At 39.2% G+C, this 21,482-nt stretch overlaps 1 protein-coding gene across 1 annotated transcript in view; it reads left to right on the top strand.

Annotated features, from left to right (window-relative positions):
• LOC132828233 (bile acid receptor-like) overlaps positions 1-21,482 on the top strand; it is a 90,210-nt gene that overhangs the window by 38,806 nt on the left and 29,922 nt on the right. Inside the window, exons 4-7 of the mRNA XM_060845193.1 lie at positions 2,561-2,700; positions 7,527-7,631; positions 17,025-17,124; positions 20,696-20,824. Coding sequence (XP_060701176.1) covers positions 2,561-2,700; positions 7,527-7,631; positions 17,025-17,124; positions 20,696-20,824 — 474 coding nt within the window. The remainder of the gene's footprint in view (positions 1-2,560; positions 2,701-7,526; positions 7,632-17,024; positions 17,125-20,695; positions 20,825-21,482) is intronic.

Below are 21,482 nucleotides of genomic sequence, written 5' to 3' on the forward strand. Positions count from 1 at the left end.
TTTAAAATGTATGCACATTCTATAAATCTGTGTCCTGTGAGGGATATTAGAGCCTGCAATGTCAGATGCCAACGTCTGTGGATGTGGGATTCATGTGGGCCAGTGCCCATGGAGTGCAACCTGAGGTGTCCAACATGGAGGTCCTTCAGAGCAAGTGGCGAGCTGAATTCGCCAGATACCCACCCTGATGACCATGTCAAGGTTTTCAGTACCCAGATTTCTCAGTGATAGGATAGGAAGCTGCATATTAATGAAGTCAGATGTGCAGTTAATAATGTCATTAACAAGTAATAATCTCTCCTTTGCAGGCAACTTTTCATTGCCTAGTGAGAATTGCACTTCAGCGCCCAGTACCTGGTTAAAAGATGCAGCAAAAAGCTAAATGATCTACAACAACAGGAAGGACAGTCTGAGGAAGGGTCACTGGGCCTGAAACATTAACTCTGGTTTCTCTCCACAGCTGCTGCCAGAAATGCTGAATGTATTTATTCCAGCAATTTTTTTTTTGTTTGTAAAAGATGCAGCAAGTTGTTCTCAATTTCAAATTAGGCCTCACAGGAGGTCTCACATGATTATGCCACTTGACAGTCCACACCGTTCAAGGCCCTACTCAATTCTGCCCTTCAGGGGGACTGATTCTAAATCCATACAAGTAAATGGATTAATTAAAATATTGTACCTTATAAGTTCAGCTGCTACTTCTCTTCTTGTTCACCGAAACAGGGAATGGTATAACCATCTCTATACTCCCAGAGCATCCTATAAACATCTCTGTACTCTCAAATCTCTTACCTTTCTTCCCCAAATCTTCCAAACTCACAATTGGTCAAACTCCTCCTCACTCCTTTGATCCCATTCTCAGTAAACTAATATCCACCCAGCTTCCATTTTGGATCCACACGTTAACTGATTCTCCAAATGGTAGTTGGACTTTGGTACTGTGCCTGTGCTTATAAATTGGAGAGGGTTCAAAAAAGATTTACCAGGATGTTGCTGGGACTGGAGGATTTGAGTGAGAAGGAGAGGCTGGATGGCTGGGACATTTTTCACCAGACTGTAAGAGGTTGAGGGGTGATCTTATCAAGGTTTATAAAGTTATGAGGGGCAGAGACAAGGTGAATAACAAAGGTCCTTTCCCAGAGTGGGTTGGTTCAAAACTAAGCGACATATTTTTAAGGTGAGAGAGGAAAGATTTAAAATGGACCTAATGGGTAACATTTTCACAAAGTGGGAGATTCATATGTGGAATGAACTGCCAGATGAAGTGGTATATGCAGGTACAGTCACAACACTGAAAAGGTAGGATAGGTACGTGAATAGGAAAGATTTAGAGGGACATGGGCGAAACGCAAGCAAGTGGGACCAGCTTAGTTTGGGAAACTTGGTTGGCATGAACTTGGTTGGACTGAAGAATCTGTTTCTGTGCTGTGTGAGTTTATGATTGCATGAGTACACCCTTGCTCACGAAGTTCATCCTTAAATTCCCCAGCACTCTTCTCCTTCAACATAGTTCCTCTATTATTTAGCATGATGGGCTGCCTTCTGTTATTTCAGAATATCTCTACAAATGAATGTCTCTGAACGTCTGCACCCATCATTCTTGGAGATCCCTACAGATTTAACCCGTAAACGTATTTCTGCATGGTTAGATGGAAAAGATCCCATAGCACTATTTTGAAGGAGGGCATGAGGAATTAATTTAAATCATTTTATTTATTCCTTGCTTTCTTGCTTTGCTTGTGTGTTTTCACATTGTTTGTCTTAGAAGGGCTACAGTTTACTTCAGTGAATAAAGGTATAGGAAAGGTTGAGAATTATGGTAAGGGAAAAGCCTTAGTGCTTGGATTCACTACAAACTCTATTCTTATGCCACTGTCTCCATCCACAAAATACCCAATATCTCAGGTTCATGTAGAATTTTCCCAACCTCAGGATCCCATTTATCCACATGCTGAGTTTCCAATCCCATGTTCTTTTCAGGAGAAAGATTGCCTATTTTCACCTCAGTATCATTGTATGTTTGAGCAAATTCTATAGATTTTATCCTTAATATTCAAAAAGGCAACTTTGGGGAGGAGTTAAACTTTAAGTTGAAAGGAAGAATGTAAAAACCAATAAGCCTCAAACTAGGGTATGGAAGAAGTAGAAAGATCTGAAAGAAAGTCAGACAAGTGATCTAAATTGAAGGAAAGAACTAGAGGCTAAAGAAGACCTACAAAAAGGGGAAAGAATTATTGTGAAAGAAATAGGTAATCATTTTTGCAATACTTGCTGGATAGAATGCAAGGAAGTACCACAATTTCCACATAAGTCTCTCTCTTACTCTATTCAGTGTCCTACAGAGACTCCATGGTATTATTATCTCTTCAGCAACCTAGAAAGATGCTGCTGAGTAAGAAAGGGAAGAAGCCGGGTTTCTGGGGGTCAAGTTCCCAGTTCTGGATAATGGAGAAGGATTGGCTCACCACAATAAAATGCAAAGAAAACGTTAGTTATTCTTCATGACAAAATTTGAACTTGTTATTGTAGGTCTTTTAAAATATATATTAAATTTTTATAGGTTTGTTGACAGAAATTCAGTGTAAATCTAAGCGTTTGCGGAAAAACACCAAGCAAGTCATGGACCTATTGTGTAACATAAAGATGGAAGAAGAAGGAGTTGACAGTAAACAGGTTTCATCCACAACCAAGGCTGGGAAGGTAAAATGATTTGGGTTTAGTGTGAGAAAACTCTCTGTCTGAAGATTACTTTTAACAACATTCCTTATTTTGAAAGGATAATGGCTTCATGGCAAGGATTTCTTTTATATAGCGGAGTCAGAGGAATTGTGAATTATTTGCCTGTTATTCAAATTTTCACACATTCATCAAATACCCAACTCTATTGTCAGAACTGAAATGTGAACTTTGACGTCATTTGAAATGTGTCATTCAAATATTGTACACTGTCTTATGCATACTTTTATGGTTGCATTGCAGTTGTTTGACTCAACCTTCATATTTAGATTTCATTTCAGTGAAATGCTTAGGAACATTTTTCTATGGCAACTAGCTCTGTAAATGCCTGATGTTGCTGCCCATGTGTTGCTGTTGTTGTTTCCAAAAAGGGAATTTACTATTAGCTTTGGCTAGTATAACAGTATTCTAACTGCATAATAGTTCGTCTGAAGTTCTGGCTTGTTCATCCAATGCTGTCAGTGCTGTATCCTTTATTGAACTGGCTGCAAGATGAAGCTTCCCAGTACCTTGTGAAATAGGTCATATGTCTATGGCAAGCCAGGAGGCACATTGGTAAAGTAATGCATTTCTATCCCATATTTCTGATAAGTTCATAGACAGATTCTCATTGTGAGATTTAACAAGTTATTTTGTGCAAATTATCCACTGTTCACTTCATTAATAATGCACCATATCCTACGGCATTACTCCCATGCTATCTTGCACTCAGCAGAGTTGAAATGTTTACTGGTGCAAGTACCTTCTGGTCCTCATGTAACGGGCACCATATTTAAATCCCAGCTGCACATAATGTCAAATCTGGTCTGAAGGAGCATTTGGGTCAGTGAGGTCCAGAAGAACACTCCAAGAGTAAAACCTCTCCACAAACTACTGTTTACTCTTTCCTGCCTCACACTTTGCCATTTCATCCACATCTCTAACCAATGCACATGATCTATTACTCTCAATCAACAGCAGGCAGCAACTTGTCTCAGTAGCTCTCATCTACCTCATCTCCCAAACTGCTAACCTTCCTTGTTCTCTGCACTTCCTACTCAGTCACTTTGGGACACCTCAACTTTTCTAACTGATGAAGGACCAGCCTCCTGACTGATCATAGACCCTCTTCAGTGTTTGTTGCTGCCAAACACGACAAGCTGCCTTGCTATCTGAATGTGCTAAAAGGCAAGGCAAGGCAGGGATGCTGTGAACATCCAAATGAGTGATCACTAAGAAAACAAGTTAAGAACCATGATATTCATTCAGTTCAATGCAGTATTGAAGTGCTGAATTGTGTTAGAAGTGAGCCCAAAATGTGATCTGATGATTTGGTGAGGTTTGTCCTTTGCCAATGCCAATCTACATGGAAAGAGGATGGAGGCGGTCACTGCTCAGTAGCATGCCCTGAGGTATTGGGGATTGCTGGATAAAATGAATGGCTGGATAAGAATTTGGTGAGCTGCAGCAGACCACCAACTAACCACTCAGACTTTCACATCAGGAATTGTCATCTTCTAATTTCTCCTCACTGTCTGGACAAGTAGCAAACTGCATATAGGTGAGGCAAGGTTAGGAAGCAACAAGACCTTAGTGCATGCAAATTGATTCATGACTTACTATTTTCATCTTGCTATCTTGCCTGGAAAATTGGACTTTTCTTCTCAATTTTGAGATTCTCACTTTCCCAATCTTGCCATATTTTCACCACTGACTCGCCACTGCCCACCTTGTTCAGGGGTTAGGAAGATTCCACACATGGTCTTTAAATTACTGTATACTGTCTTTTTAATTGGACATATGTGAATTGTCATTGACTGTTCTTTTGGGTGATATTCCTTCCCCAGACAGTCTGTTCACATAGCATTTGCAGTTGCTGGAGTACCTGTATTTATTCAGTTTCCATTACTGGACAGCTGTGGATGGTTGGGTCTGATGGTCATCTGTGGGCTGCACAGCTACTGAGTTCATTTCTCCATGGTCAGCTGCCTGCAGCTGAGGAACAGCTTCTCTAGTTTTACATATATGCTGAAAATTGTTATGGCATATCTGGTTGTTCACTTCCACCCTACATGATCAAGCTGATAATAATAATTGAAGAGAGCATTGAAGGTTTGAACTCTCCAATGTCAACTCTGAAAACGGTTCGGTAGCCTCATCAAATTAAAATGTCTTTCTCCCCCTCTTTCTCCTTGATTTTCCACACAAACCTGCCTGGATTCAGTAGCATTTTTGTTATGGAAAAGCAAGTTCAGGTGCACTACGACATTAATCTTTGTATTGGACTATTTCCCGTGCCTTCAGTTGGTGTGTTTCTCCACTCAAGGATTGCCTTGTTTGCATCTGTGCGGGATTTGCTTGATTACTGTGTGATCGCTTTGATGACTTTCAGTGCTGCCTCAGCCTTCCTATTTGACTGGGGTTCTTATGGAAATGATGTATGGTGTTGAATTTCCCAATCCTTTATGAAGCAGCTTGTGAACTAAGGGTAATTATCCCTCATCACTATGTTATGAATATTGTAGCAGCTAACGAATGAACTCAGCTGGCCCATCTCCCTGTAGCTAAAATGGCAATCTGCAATTCCTGCAAAAGTAAAAAGGTCAATTCCCTATTTTATCAATGGTCTATCGGGGGTGTCATGAGCTATCAGCAACTCTCTAGATTGGTTAGCTTGGTACTCATTACAAACACAGCTCTGTCTATAAATTTCAATCCCCTCTCATTCTAGTGAACTCCGAGTACATATCCAAAGTCCTCAACTACTCATATGACAAGCCTTTCATCCCTGGGATCATTCTTGTGAACCCCCTCTAAACACCCTTCAAGGCCCAAACCTGCTCACAATATTCCAAATGTGGCCTTACCAGAGCATTATGCAGCCTCAGCAGTTCATCCCAGCTCTTGTAGTCTAGTCATCTCGAAATGAATGCTAACAATGCAATTGCAATTGGGTATGTTCGCCAAGCTGGGAAGTTGATTTGTAGATGTTTCATTCCCTTCTAGGTGACATCTTCAGTGCTTTGGAGCCTTCTGTGAAGCGTTGCTGTACTGTGTCTTCTGGAATTTATTTGGTTCTGTTCCTGCTGCTTATGGTTGCAGGTTCTGCTGGTTTGTTGTAGTGCTGGGGACGAATCATCTGCAAATCAACTTCCCAGCTCAGAAAACAAACCAGAACTATGGAAATTGGCACCAAAGCTACAAATCTTTACACAAACCTTGAATTGCATTTGCCTCCCTAACTGCCAATTTCCTAACTGCAATTCCTACCAATATCTGCTAATACCTGTTCTTCCATATAGCTTTTCAATCCTTAATCTGGCTCCAATCTGACAATATATTATGAATTCAGTCTAGTACTATATTGTCTGTACTATGTCTTATATTGAATCTGTTGTTGATGGATTTCCTAGTCAGTACTGCATGGTAAAGTTCGTATCATTATGGCAATTCAGAGGGCACATTGCATTTATAGTGTTGCATTTGTATTTCAAAGAATTACACTCTTCTGTTCAGTCCACCTCCTACTCATCCAGATGGTTGCCTATATCAATTGCTTGGCTATCAAGCATACAGCAGGTCTGTGTGACCCTGTGCACATTTGCTGGATGACTTTATTTTTAGAAATTGATATATAGTGAACTGGTGAAGTGTTATATTGATGTGCACAAGATAAATTGTTGTTCACCACTGTGATTGTGTTTTGACCCTGCCAATTAATCAGAATTCTAACTCTCTGAATTAATAAAATAAAACCATCAAGGCATTATAACATACCATACATCAACAAATCAAATTAAAATACACAGCAAATCTAATTCCGTGACTCTCCACAATGTATCTATTTAGGTAAGGACTGATAAACTGGATTAAGTGAAATGATATGACAATAAGATGCAGGAGCAAAAGTAGGCAATTCAGCCTATTGAATCTGCTCCACCATTCAATAATATCATGGCTAATCTGATAATCTTCAATTCCTCTTTCCCACCTTATTCCATTAACCTTTGATTCCCTTAATGTTTTAAAAATCTGTATATCTCAGCTTGCACTTAACAAACCAGTCTTGACAGCCTCTGTGGTAAAGAGTTCCAAAGATTCACCACCCTCTGAGAGAAACATTTCCTCCTCATCTCTGTCTTAAATAGGCAAACACTTACTCTGAGACAATGCTGTCTGATCTTAGACTCCCCCATAAGCAGAAAACAACTTCTCTGTATCTACATTAAGGCCCTAAAGTCTTATATGTTTCAATAACATCACCTCTCATTCTTCTCAGCTCTAATGATAATTGTCTCAAGCTACTCAACCTCGCCTCATAAGAAAATCCCTTCATACCTTAGGATCAACTGAGTGAAATTTCTCCGATGCCAGTACATCTTTTCTTAGGTACGGGACACAAATCTGTTCACAATATTGTGGATATGGTCTGATTAATGCCTTACACGGTTTTAGCAAGGCTTCCTATTTTTCTAACTTAATTTCCCTTGAAAGAAAGGGAAACATTCCATTTGCCTTCCCTTTTACCGATTGAACCTGGATACTAGGTTTTCATGATTCATGCACAAGGACTTTCAAATACCTCTGTGCTGCAGTCTTCTGCCATACTGTCCTATTTGTATAATATTCAGCTCCTCTATTCTTCCTATCAACATGCATAACCTCCCAATTCCTCATATTTTAATCTACCTGACAAGTTTTTGTCCACTGTTGACTTTTTATGTCATCCAATTTGCCTTCCCACCTATTATTCACAGACATTGTGGCAGAACATTCATTTCCATTTAAATACTTTCCATTCTTTTGTACAGATACAGGAGAGAGTTGAGTTCACACCTGAACAACAACAACTTCTGGATTATATTGTGGAAGCTCATCACAAGTATCGAATACCCCAAGAAGCAGCAAGAAAATTTGTATGTATTGGAAATAACACAAACAGCAAATATACATTCCAATTTAAATATTAAAGCTGGTTTTTAATGTCGTTTTAACAGAATCAAAGGTAATCTGGTTTAGATTCATCTGTGTTTTTACCCTTAGCCCAAAAGTGGTACAGTATCACATGCTTTGGTTGCGTGAAGATTACATAAGTGTGCAATAAATTTTAATATTTTGATCATCTTTATATGCATGCTTATATATGTAAAGTTGCTTATATAATTGAGTTTAGTTTGTTGCTATCTTGAGATGGTTTGAATATAGGCACAGGAAACAGTATGCGGGATTACAGCACAAACTTCACGTAGTCAATTAATTTCACTGATTGTATTGTGTAGCCAGTATGAACGTTATTGAATGGCTGTGCACCTGAGCAGGGTATGCACAATTGTGAAAGACTACTGCCACAAATAACTTGTTACAATACATTAGATAGGAAGCTAATCTGCCTTCAATATAGTTTCCAGATGTCACATGACTACTTGTGTTTTCAGCCAGAAGACGCTGAAAGGAGCTTTTGAAATTCAAATAACTTTTCCAAGGGTGAACAGAAACTCATTAACAATGGTATCTATGGAGGTGTGATTAACTTTACATGTCTCTCCAAAATCCTGAAAGAAAGAGGTCTTTCAAAGTTAATGACTGAGATAATGAATAAGTTAATCACTTACTTCAATTAAAAACCAATGGATGTGTCACTTTTGCAGACCTGAACTAACCCAATACTTAGTATGGAAACATGATTCTGTAGTTTGGATAGCAGCCATTTTTAAAGTTTTGAACTGTTAGTAGGTCTGGATATGAGCAATAATTTTGTCAAGATCTGAGGAGAAACATCTCAACACCAACGAGGAGGTATCACAGACTGCTGTACTGAAGCAGGTTACTATGAACTAAGAGCTGCAGTCACACCAAAGGAGTCAGCACTCACTCCCAGGATCTGTTCTGTTTAATGGGAGCAACATCTAACCACTCAATTAAAGAAAGCATCATAGGTACTGAAACTGACTTCAAATTTTTCAACCACTTCACTTTGGAAAGAGAATCTTCAAGCAAGTCAAATCTGCAATGATAGTAAAAATTGACCTCAATATCATCTTCATTTGTATGATCTGTCCTTGATTATTTTAAAACTTTGTGCCTGCAGGTTAGGCATTAGTGTTATCATTTCTTAATTAAATACTTTGCAGCAATAGTTAACTAATCTTTTTTTTCTTCACTTGTGGGACATTGGCATTGCTGGCTGGGCCAGCACTTATTACCTAGAGAAGGTGGTGGTGAGTTGCCTTCTTGAACCATTGCAGTCCATGTGCTGTGGGCAGAGCAACAATGCCATTGGGCATTATTCTTTGATCTTGTTTAAAACATAAATCATGCTTCTGGTTATTTTTAATTTGAAATACTTAAAAATGAAAAGAGAACTATGTGTGAACTTACATAGAACATAAAACATAGAACAGTCCAGGCCCTTCAGCCCTCGGTGTTGTGCCGATCTTTTATCTTACTCTAAGATCAAACTAACCTCCGTACTCTTCATTTTACTATCATCTATGTGCATATCCAAGAGTTGCTTAAATTGTCCCTAATATATCTGACTCTACTACCACTGCATTCCACTCACCCACTGCTGTCTACTCTGACATCTCCCCGAAATATTCCTTCAATCGCCTTAAAATTATGCCCCCTTGTGATAGCCTTTTCCACCCTGGGAATAAGTCACTGGCTATCCATTCCATCTATGCCTCTTGTCATCTTGTACATCTCTATCAAGTCACCTCTCATCCTTTTTCACTCCAATAAGTAAAACCCTAGCTCCCTCAACCTTCCTTCATAAGACATTCCCTTCAGTCTAGGCAGCACCCTCGTAAATCTCCTCTGTATCCTCTCTAAAACTTTCTCATCCTTCCTATAATGAGACAATCAGAACTGAACACAATATTTCAAGTGTGATCTAACCAGGGCTTTATAGAGCTGCAGCATAACCTTGTGGCTCTAAAACTCAATCCTCCTGCTAATAAAAGCCAACACACCGTATGCTTTCTTAACAATCCTATTAATCTGGGTGGCAACTTTGAGGGATCTGTCGATGTAAAGTCCAAGATCCCACTGTTCCTCCACATTGCCAAGAATCCTGTCTTTATCCCTATCATCTGCATTCAAATTCGATTTACCAAAGTGAATCACTTCACACTTTTCCAGGTTGAATTCCATCTGCCACTCTCAGCCCAGTTCTGCATCCTGTCAAAGTCCCTTTGCAACACCTTCCACACTATTCACAACTCCACCGACCTTCATGTCATTAGCAAACTTACTAACCCACCCTTTCACTTTGTCATCCAAGTCATTTATAATAATCACAAAGAGCAAAGGTCCCAGAACAGATCCCTGCAGAACACCACTGGTTACCAAGCTCTAGGCTGAATACTTTCCATCTACTACCACTCTCTGTCTTCTGTAAGCCAGCCAATTCTGTATCCAGACAACCAAATTTCCCTGTATCCCATGCCTCCTTAATTTCTGAATGAGCCTACCATGGAGAACCTTATCAAACACCTTGCTAAAATCCATGTACATTTCACCCATTGCTCTACCTTCATCAATGAATTTTGTCACATCCTCAAAGAATTAAATAAGGCTTGAGAGACATGTCCTGGCCCTCACAAAGCCATGCTTCCTATCTCTAATCAAACTTTGCTTTTCCAGATAATCATAAATCCTACCTCTCAGAATCCTCTTCAATAATTTGCTCACCACCGACATAAGACTGACTGGTCTGTAATTTCCAGGGTTATCTCTATTACCCTTCTTGAACAAGGAAATAAATAACATTTGTCACCCTCCAATCATCCATTACTATTCCAGTGGACAGTGAGGATGCAAAGATCCTTGCCAAAGGTGCAGCAATCGCTTCCCTTACTTCCCATAGGAACCTTGGGTATAATCTGTCTGGTTCAGGAGACTTATCTATCATCATTTGTTTCAAAATTTTCAGCACATCCTCCTTCTTGACATCAACCTGTTTGAGCATATCAGCCAGTTTCATTGTCCTCACAAACGACAAGGTCCCTCTCACTAGTGAATATTGAAGCAAAGTATTCACTAAGGACCTCCCCTACATTCTCTACTCCAGGCACAAGTTCCCTCCACTATCCCTGTTCAGCTCTATCCTCACTCTGGCCATCCTCTTGTTCCTCACGTAAGTGTAGAATGCCTTAGGGTTTTCCTTAATCCTACCCATCAACTCTTCTAAGTCCATTCTTCAGTACCTTCCTGGGTGCCTTGTAACCTTCTAGAGCCCTGTTTGATACTTGCCTCGTCAACCTTAAATAAATTTCCTTCTTCCTGTTGACTAGATGTTCCACATCCCTTATCCTCCAAGGTTCCTTCACCCTATCATCCTTTCTTTGCCTCAGTGGGACAAACCTATTCAGCACTCCTTAAACAACCTTCACCTCTCTGCCATGAATTTCCCTGAGAACATCTGTTCCCAATTTATGCTCCACAGTTCCTGCTTAATAGTATTGTATTTCTCCCTCCCCAATTAAATAATTACCCATACCATCTGTTCCTATTGCTCTTCATGACTATGGTAAAGATCAGGGAGTTGTGATCGCTATCACTGAAATACTCTCCCATTGAGAGATCTGACACCTAGCTTCTAGCACCAAGCCTAATGTGGCCTCCATTCTTGTCAGCCCATCTACATAATGTGTCAGGAATCCTTCCTGGGCACACCTAACAAAATCTGCGCCATCCATACTATTTGCACTAAGGAGGTTCCAATCAGTAATAGGAAAGTTGAAGTCACCCATGACAACAACCCTGTAACTTCTGCACCTTTCCAAAATCTGCTTCCCAATCTGCTCCTCCATATCTCTGTTGCTATTGGGGAGTCTGCAGAAAACTCCCAATAAAGTGACTGCTTCCTTCCTGTTTCTGACTTCCACCCACACTGACTCAGCAGACAAACTCTCCTTGATGACTTATTCCTGATTATCCCTGATACTATCCTGATTAGTTCCCCCACCTTTTTTTTACCTTACCCTTGTTCCTTTTGAAACATCTAAATCCCAGAACATCAAAGCTATACAAAGGTTTTGTTCATGGACCACTAAGAGTCCATGCTTGGTGTAAGGTTGCAAGATCAACATGGATTAAAATGAGTTTGTTTTACTTAAAATGCAGGTGCAATATGGCAAGTTCAGGTTCTGGAATCATATTAAAATTGATTTTGACCTAGGGATTACTCAAATGGCACAAATTGACAGAGAGTGAACCCCCAAACAATCCATTGTTGCATTGGAGACTTGAATTGAATTGGAGAGGGAGATGGTGCCAACAATCTGGAAGGTCCTCCAGAGAAACTTTGCTTAGACAATGGACCTCTTAACTCATGTAGATAAATCATATCTCTTCTTCTTTCCAGCTTCTGCTTTAAGGACTCTTGTGGGATCAGATAGATGTGGCAGCCACTGCCTGAGTTTTAACGCTGAGGACCTGAATGTAGTATTGTAAAAAGTTTCACAACTTCACACAAGTGATCAAGTTCATTCAATGTATGTTTAAATGTTATATCTTTCAACCACACTATCGTATCTCACACAGCTCAATTCACCATCATTTTACCATGCTAACCAATAATCTCTATAACATCACATTTTTTAAAAACCTTATCCATGGAATGTGGGTATTGTTAGCAAGGCCTGTATTTGTGTCCATCCTATTGCTCTTGAAACAGAGTGGCTTGTGGGCCAAGTAAATGAAAACAACATTGCTTTGAGTCTGGGGTCACATGCAGACCAAAGTGGATAAAGATGACAGATTTCTTTCCCGAAAGGATATTAGTGAACCTAATGAATTTTATAACAACCAATGATAGGGGTCAGGATCACCTTCACTGACACTGGCCTTCAATTTGAGATTCATTAACTACCCTAAATTCCACCAGCTGCTGGCGGTGGGATTTGACATGGTGTGCCCCCTGGGCAACTGGATTATTAAGCCAATGACATTATCACTATGTCATGATTTTTTTTTTCAATTCCTTCATGGGAATGGTAAACACCCACCTGTAGTGCCCAGGAGAATGTGGTGGTAAGCTGTTTTCTTGAACCACTGCAGTTTTTCAGAGTCTTCTTTGCTTTTAGACATGTTGCCGTGAGGTTTCATGGGACCTATATTCAAAGTTGATGATTCTCAGGAGAACTCCCTCCCCATTGGATATCACTGCCCATGGTCTAAGACATAAACAAGGAAGGGATGGTTGTATATGGGTCAGTGCGTAAGTTACGATTCCATGATTATGACTGTGTCAGCCTATTTCTTGACTAGTCTGTGAGATAGCTATCCTAAGTTTGGTCCAAGTCCTCAGAGATTAGATCTACCCCACTTTGCACTGCTGGAAGCCCCACACTGTAGCATGGTGGCTCAGTTGTTGGCGCTGTTGTCTCACAGTGCCAGGGATCTGAGTTTGATTCCTGCCTTGGGCAACTGTCTGTGTGGAGTTTGCACATTCTCCCTATGTCAATGTGGGTTTCCTCTGGGTGCTCTAGTTTTCTCCCACAATCCAAAGAAGTGCAGGTTAGGTGAATTGGCCCAATTAAAATTGCCCAGTGTTCAGGGATGTGTAATTTAAGTGTATTAGTCTGGGGTAAATGTACAACAGTAGGGTAATGTATCTGGATGGATTACTCTTTGGAGGGTCACTGTGGACTTGTTGGGCCAAAGGGTCAGTTTCCACACTGTAGGGATTCTATATCATTCTAAAATCTCACAGCATGCATGCACTGTACATTTTCAAACATAACAGTTAAATCTACCAAATGCTTTGCATCACATTCACTGTAATACATCTCTCTCTCTCTCTTCCTCTCTGGCTGGACATGTTGGCACATATTTGGGGGAAATGGAAGCTAACTCATGGGGATAGGTATAGTTGCATGCCACATTCATGCTCTCATCATCTTTTGAGTAGTTGTGGCTGAAACTGTTAATCGTGATGGGGCTGAGACAATTAAAGAAAATTTTATCCTTGTGTTTAATCCTTCTCCTCACATTGTACTACTCTCTTCTTCCATAATTTCTTTTGATTTTCAAACTGTAGTCAGTGCAAACCCAAAACAGAAAATTCTGGGAATCATCTGCAGATTTGGCAGTATCTGTGAATCGAAAAATAGAGTTAGAACTTCAGGTCAATGATTTTTTTAGCTAACTTCTGGCACCTGCAAGTACTTTGCTGTTTTATTAGTGAAAACATATACTTCTTCCTTTCCCTTGCATACTTTCAATACAACTCTACCCTTGTACCATTCTCCTTTCTGATACCTAAGCCAAACAGCGGTGGAATAACAAGAGATGGGAGAACAGAAAGACAGTGATGAAGACGAAACTATAGAAGTTTATTATTTGGTTCCAGAGAAATACTAGTCTCATAAGATACCAGAAAACCTACTTAAAAAAGAAAGAAAGTTTTGCTTATCTAGTTTGTATTGGTTTAATTACAAAGCAATGTATTCCAAGCACAAAAGTTCATAACAAGACTTTTCATCGTTTAAAAGAAATAAGTCAATGTTTAAGCATTTACCTTTTATTCAATGTCCATGTAATGATATTGCTTTAAAAGTGATGACACTTTAAGAAGTTCAACATTGCAGATAAACCAAATATCTAAATGTCATGAGCAGAAGTCAAGGTCATTCAACATTATAGCACGATAGGCAAGGAGATTGCTCTGTATGGTCTGGCCTAAATTAGCTGCAAGTAAACCTACTAGAGATCTCCACTTAAGTGGAATCCACTGTCTCGTTTGTGTTGCATAAACAAAACACAGGTAATTATTGCATAGTGTTCACCTGGGATTGTCTCTTTCAAATCAGAACAAAGAAGGTGGTAATGCAGGCTTGAACAGCAAACAACATACAGCAAACAACCAGTAATACATACAGGTCAGAAAACAGTAGAAAATAAGTACAAAAAAAACAGAAGATTGGGTGCTTTGAGCTGGACAAAACAGTCAGGCAGTCAACCAATTCAAAACTAACCTATTTAAGTCTATGTAAAATTTGAAGGATCATCAAGAGTCAAGTGTGCCTGAATTCAAGCATAGGAAAGAATGGGCTGCATCCAGGAATTGCACCAAGTCACCCTAAGAATCTCTAAAATAGACATTAAATAAAATTAAGCCAAAAACAGAAAAACTACTTAGAGTGCTGATAATACATTGAATGCACCAAAAAAAAGCTGAAATCCATCAGAAGTACTGCTGCAGGCACATAAGGAGTGTCTTACAAGAACAGGATTATAAAAACAATGAATCTTGTACATAAAGTGTCTGAAAAGACCCAAAAGAACAGCAGAAGGTTGAATTCTAAACCCCCAACATTAATTGGAAGTCCACAGATCTTCTATTCAAGATTTTTGAACAAGAATGCAACAATAGGTCAAACCATTGAAGAATCAATTAATCATGCTGTGAAAATTTTGAGTTGTTGTATTACATGAAATTAATGCCTCAAACTTTTCTGAAAAAGGCAGAAAGATCCCATAAATATACAGAAAGTGTTAGAAGGTCAACTACCTGAAAAGAATCAATTTTACAATTAAATGCTTAGAATTTATCTAAGATAAATGTCCAAGATACAACAGTCATGGGAATCAATGGATCGGTTTGATCTTTAAGCAAGATATAAATCTTCCACTAGATCTACAAATAGACAGAATGGACATTGAGATAATAAATCTGCTCAAAATTGACATATTGCACTTTCGCTACTATAAATGCAACTAAAATCAAACACATACAGCTAATGACCCACAGTTGAAAGCATTATGGAATGTTGTTGTTGAAGTGTAACCTGACACGATCAGAGGTGCCAGACACTTTTAGATGCTTTTGGCCTGACAGAGATGATTTCAGGAACTCCAGAAATGACATCTGAAAAAACAAACAATATTTATGCCTGAAGCTCTCTCTGCCACAACTACAACAGAGACATAAGGCCATAGATGAATAAAACAAAGGGTGTGTGACATTGGCCAGCAACCAATGATGTCACAGAGACATTAGTGAGGGTGTGCAAAGCATGCTAGAACCACCAGCCACAGTGATGTAAAGAACCTCTATACCCTCATGAGAATCTGTCAGTCTTTTAGTTTATAATCATCACTGATCTATTTAACATGTATGGAGGTAGTTTCATCTTAATCACCAACTCATTTCTCCAAATTTTGAATCAGTCAAGTAAAGAATACATCAAATAAACTTGTGGCAGACACATTGAATGATATATTCAGTTTGTTAATTCATTCGAAGAAATTATTTTTGACAGGCTGCAGTAAATGAGGAAACATTTCAGGGATATAAGTGTCAATTGGGATGTGAAGTATGTGATGTCCTCACCACATTAGCCAAGATCAAGTCATCTCACTGAGCGAATGGTTCACATCACTAAATCATTTATCCGGAAGGACAATGAAATAATACTTTGGTGTCACACTTCAGAACAACAATCTGAATATAGATTGTTATTATCAGCAGAGAACATATTCAGCAAGCATATGAAAATGATTTTACCACCAATCCAAATTCTCTGAGATGTAGAATGCACATCAATGACAACAAGGAAGGATGAAGATGTTACACAACTGACATGCAAGAATGAAGTTATCTCAACTACATGTAGAACAAAATGTTAGAATCATACTCCTCACAATGGATGGGGTTACCTGCAGAGATATTTAAAGTGTACATGGAACCCAGGTTTTACAATACCATAATATCCAATGGATCAATGTTGAGGAGAAACGGAAGCCAGCCAGGGGAAACAACATTCCAATTGTGGACAGGTGAATGCAAAAAAAGGACAACAATAAACATACTGATAGCATGCCTGTGAATAAACAAAAAGTCAAGGATGAAATCCACAACATCAGAAGATCACACCACAACAAGCTTTGCAAGAGTTGTTAAACCACTAAAATGACAGGTGGATTATTTGACTTAAGTACTGATACATTTTATAAGCATTGGGCCAAATATTCAGAGGAATGGTAATATCACATAGATTGTCAAACTATTCCTTGTTTTTGACAAAATGAAAGAGCTCCACATTTCTGACTGGTCCCTCATAGCACAGAACAGTTGAGGGAAGGCAAAGCCCAACCTCTCTCTCGCAGCAGTCATTTGTTATGTTCTATAATTTGAAGGTATAGCATCACAAGTAACTACCAAGTCAGCTCCTATGAATTATTGTGGGAAAATATTTAATTCCCATTATGTTTTTCTAATGAAATTATGATGATTAATTCATCCCATTTTTAAATAAAACATTCTGTTCAGTTTCTGATATCACTTTATCTTTATGATTCAGTTGCTGGAACTTTCAAATCCTGTGGAGAATCTTCTCCGACTGACAGAGAATGCGACACTTCATGTTGAAGTATTAGTGGAGTTTACCAAACGATTGCCAGGTGAGAAGTGCTCAAATTTTCTGTGTTACACTGATTATTTGTAGGCCATGCCACATGTTCCCATTGTATAAATTTCAACAGTTCGTGCAACAAGAGTGCTACACGTTTGTTGCAATGTGGGAATCAGAATAAATGAACAAATTAGTTTAACATCCATCTACAGCGCCTTAAAAATTTCTGACTAGGAGCTACAACATAAAATCTTGAACTAAGCTGATATGCATCTTCATTTCTTATCACATATCCAGTCAATATACATCTCTTATTGATTCTCCCAATGTGTGCTTTCTTCTGTTATAATAGCATCATTTAATTTATTTATACAAATAATTTTAAAATGCTATTTTATTCAGGTGAAAAAAACATTTGTACTTCAGAGTATGTAATGGAGAAGCAAATACTGACAATTAGGAAGGCAAATGCTTTACCATAAGATTGCAATTCAAAACAACTTTTTATATAAGAAAATATATTAAATTTTCACAGTGAAAACCATTGGAGACCTATAAAAAGTGCCCCATTGAGGCCATTTGCTTCATTTATGTATTGTTTGTACCTGAGCTCCCGAGAATTTCCTGTGTAGCAACATAGAAGATTGGAGAGGAGGAGGCCATTCGGCCCTTCAAGCATTGTTCCACGATTCATTACGCTCATGGCTGATTGCCCAACTCAATAGACAAATTCTGCTTTCTCCCCAAAACCTTTGATCCCATTTGTCAATGTTTTGGCATCAACTACTTCCTGTGGTAATGAATTTCACAGGCTCACCACTCTTTGGCTGAAGAAATATCTCCTCATGTCCATCCTAAATGGTCTACCCAAATCCTCAGACTGTGATCCCTGGTTCTGGACACACCCTCCATTGGGATCATCTTCCCTGTATTTACCCTTTCTAGTCCTGTTAGAATTGTTCATTTGTCTGAACGCCAGCAAAAACAATCCTCACCTAGTCAATCTCTCCTCATAAGTCAGTTCTGCCATCCCCAAAATAAGCCTGGTAAACCTTCCCTTTCCTCCCTTGAGACCAAGAGCATCCTTTCTCAGAAAAGGAGACCAAAACTGCACACAGTATTCCAGGTGTGGCCTCACCATTGCTCTGTATAACTGCAACAACATATCCCTGGTCCTGTATCGAAACCTCTCATAATGAGGGTCAACATATAAGTTGCCTTCTTTACCACCTGCTGCACATGCATGCTCACCTTCAGTGACTAGTGAACAAGAACACCCAAGTCCTGCTGCACACATCCCTCTTCCATTTACATTCATTCCGGTAGTAATCTGCCTTATTGCTTTCACTTCTAAAGTGAATAATTACATTAGGCAGCATGGTGGTTCAGTGGTTAGCACTGCTGCCTCACAGCACTAGGGACCCGGGTTTGATTCCAGCCTCGGGTGACTGTCTGTGTGGATTTTGCACATTCTTCCCATGTTTGTGTGGATTTCCTCCCACAGTCCAAAGATGTGCAGTTTAGGTGAACTGGCAGCGCTAAATTGCCCATAGTGTTCAGGGATTTGTAGGTTAGGAGTATTAGGGATAAATATATGGTAGGGGAATGGGTCTGGGTGGATTAATCTTCAGAGGATCGGTGTGGACTTGATGGGCTTAAGGGCCTGTTCCCATACTGTAGGGATTTTATGATTTATCCAAGTTGCACTGCTTCTGCCATTGATTTGCCCACACACCCAACCTGTTCAGATCATGTTGAAGGATCATTGTCATCACAATTCACTCTCCCAGCCAACTTGGTATCATCTTTAAACTTTGAGATGTTACATTTTGGTCCCGCAACCAAATTATTAATATGTGTTGTGAGTAGCTGGGGTCACAGCACTGATCCCTGTAGCATCCCACTAGTTACTGCTTGCCAATTTGGAAAGGACACATTAATTCCTACTCTTTGATTCCTCTCTGACAAGCAGTTTTCAATCCATCTGAATACACTTACTCCAGTCCCATGTGTTTTAATCTTGCACAATAATCCCTTATGTGGGACTTTGTCAAATGCTTTCTGAAAGTCCAAACATTGACTGTTTCCCCCTTGTTCAACTCTACTGGTTACACCATCATAAAATTCCAATAGATTTGTCAAGCATGATTTCCCCTTCATGAATCCATGCCATCTCTGTCCGATCCTGTCCGAGGGCTTTCTAAACACTCTGCTATAAAGTCCTTGATAATGAATTCGAGAATTTTCCCCACCACCAATATTAGGTGCTGGTCTCTAATTATCTGTTTTCTCTCTACCTCCCTTTTTGAATATTAAAGTGACGTTAGCTACCCTCCAATCTGCAGAGACTGTTCCAGAATCTACAGAATCCTGGAAGATGGCCACAAATGCAACTATTATTTCTAGAGCCACTTCTTTAAATACTCTGGGACATAGGTTATCAGGCACGGAGGATTTATCCACCTTCATTCCCATCGATTTTCCCAGCACCACTTCTCTAGTAATATTGATTTCCCTCAGTTTTCCCCCTCACGAAATCTTGCATTCTCCAACATTTCTGGTATCTGATTTGTGTCATTTTTTGTGAAGACAGAACCAAAGTATGTATTCAGTTGCTCAGCCATTTCTTTTTCCCCTATTATACATTTCCCCATTTCTGTCCGTTCGGGATCTTACATTTGTCACCACCAATCTCTTTCACTTAGCATATATATAGTGTCAGTCTTTATGTTCCCTGCAAGCTTACTTTTGTATGGTATTTCCCCATCAAATCAATCCTTGGTCCTTCTTTGCTGCATTCTAAACTGCTCCCAATCCTCAGACCTATTATTTTTCTTGGCCAATCTGTATGCTTCTTCCTTGGATTAGATACTATCTCCAATTTCCTTTGTAAGCCATAGATTGGCCCTCTTACTGATTTTGCTTTTGTGCCAGACAGGAATAAACAATTGTTGCAGTTCACCTATGCGTTAGCCATTGCCTATCCACTTTAAGTAACTCTCCCCAATCTATCAAGACCAACTCATGCCTTATATCTTCATAGTTTCTTTTATTAAGATTCAGCACCATAGTCTTCATATCAACTACCTCACTCTCCATCTTGATAATAAATTCTATCATGTCATGGTCGCTTATCCCCAAGGGGTCTCACACAGCTAGTTTGGCAATGATTGCCCAGTAGCCAGTTTAAGATGGTCTGCTCTCTAGTTGGTTGCTCCACATACTGGTCAAGAAAACCACTGCAGTGTAAAGTGTTCAGGACTTTCAATCAATTTTCTCTTTATTCATCGAGAAAAATAGAAAACTAAACATTTCTCAGGTTCATAGTTAAAACAGTCTGGTCCTACTTATTTTTATTTTGCCTTGCGTTCTTTACCTTGTTGAAAAAAATTCATGTAGAGGGAAGGAAATGTATGATTTAGTTTGAAAAATGGAAATGATTTTGACAGATTAAAAAAAAGTATTTGAATTGTATTAAATGTTAGATAATACAAACCATTTTCAATGCAGTATTTTTGTTATATTGTTTATGATTATATACTTGTGATTTATTCTGAAAAGAGTAAATAAGAGGTTGAATATTACATTCTGGAAAGTCAGAAGCGTATGTATTGTTTAAGGATTCCAGACATTAGACCATGAAGACCAGATTGCATTGCTAAAAGGTTCCACTGTGGAAGTCATGTTCCTTCGGTCTGCGCAACTGTATAACCAGCGCTTCACACAGATTAGTCACCAATTTATCCAAGGTGAGTAATAAGTAACTCAAATAAAGACTGACTGCTCCATCACTAACTCAGGTTACACTCCCCTGACCTTGGCTTAGTGAAAAAATCATTTTAGGAAGTACAGAAAATACAGTTCAAGGACTGGAACAAGCTGCATCTTTGAACTCTTCCTTTTCTATCATAATAAAGAAATGGTGGGAGAAATAGCAAGTGCAGTTGTGGAAATTTTCCAAAATTTGCTGGACTCTGGGCAGTTCCAGCAGACTGGAAAACAGCAGACATGAAGCTACTGTTTAAAAAGGGAGGTAGACAAAAGATATGGAATTATAGATATGTTAGCTTAATCTCTATAATGGGGGAGATGCTTGAGTTTATTATCAAGTAAGAAATAGCAAGGCTTCCAGATAGAAATTATCCAGTTGGGCAGATGCAACATGGGCTCATGAAGGGCAGGCCTTGCTTAACTAATCTTTTGGAATTCTATGAAGACATTATGAGCATGGTGGACAACAAGGACCCAGTAGATGTGGTGTACCTAGATTTCCAAAAAGGCTTCAACAAGGTTGCTGGATAAAATAAAGATGCCTGGTGTTAGGGGTGAAGTATTACCCCTAAGAGGATTGGTTGACTAACAGGAAGCAAAGAGTGGGGATAAATGAGTAATATTCTGGCTGGCAAC

This window comes from Hemiscyllium ocellatum, chromosome 26 (assembly GCF_020745735.1).
Source record: "Hemiscyllium ocellatum isolate sHemOce1 chromosome 26, sHemOce1.pat.X.cur, whole genome shotgun sequence".
Classification (NCBI taxonomy): domain Eukaryota; kingdom Metazoa; phylum Chordata; class Chondrichthyes; order Orectolobiformes; family Hemiscylliidae; genus Hemiscyllium; species Hemiscyllium ocellatum.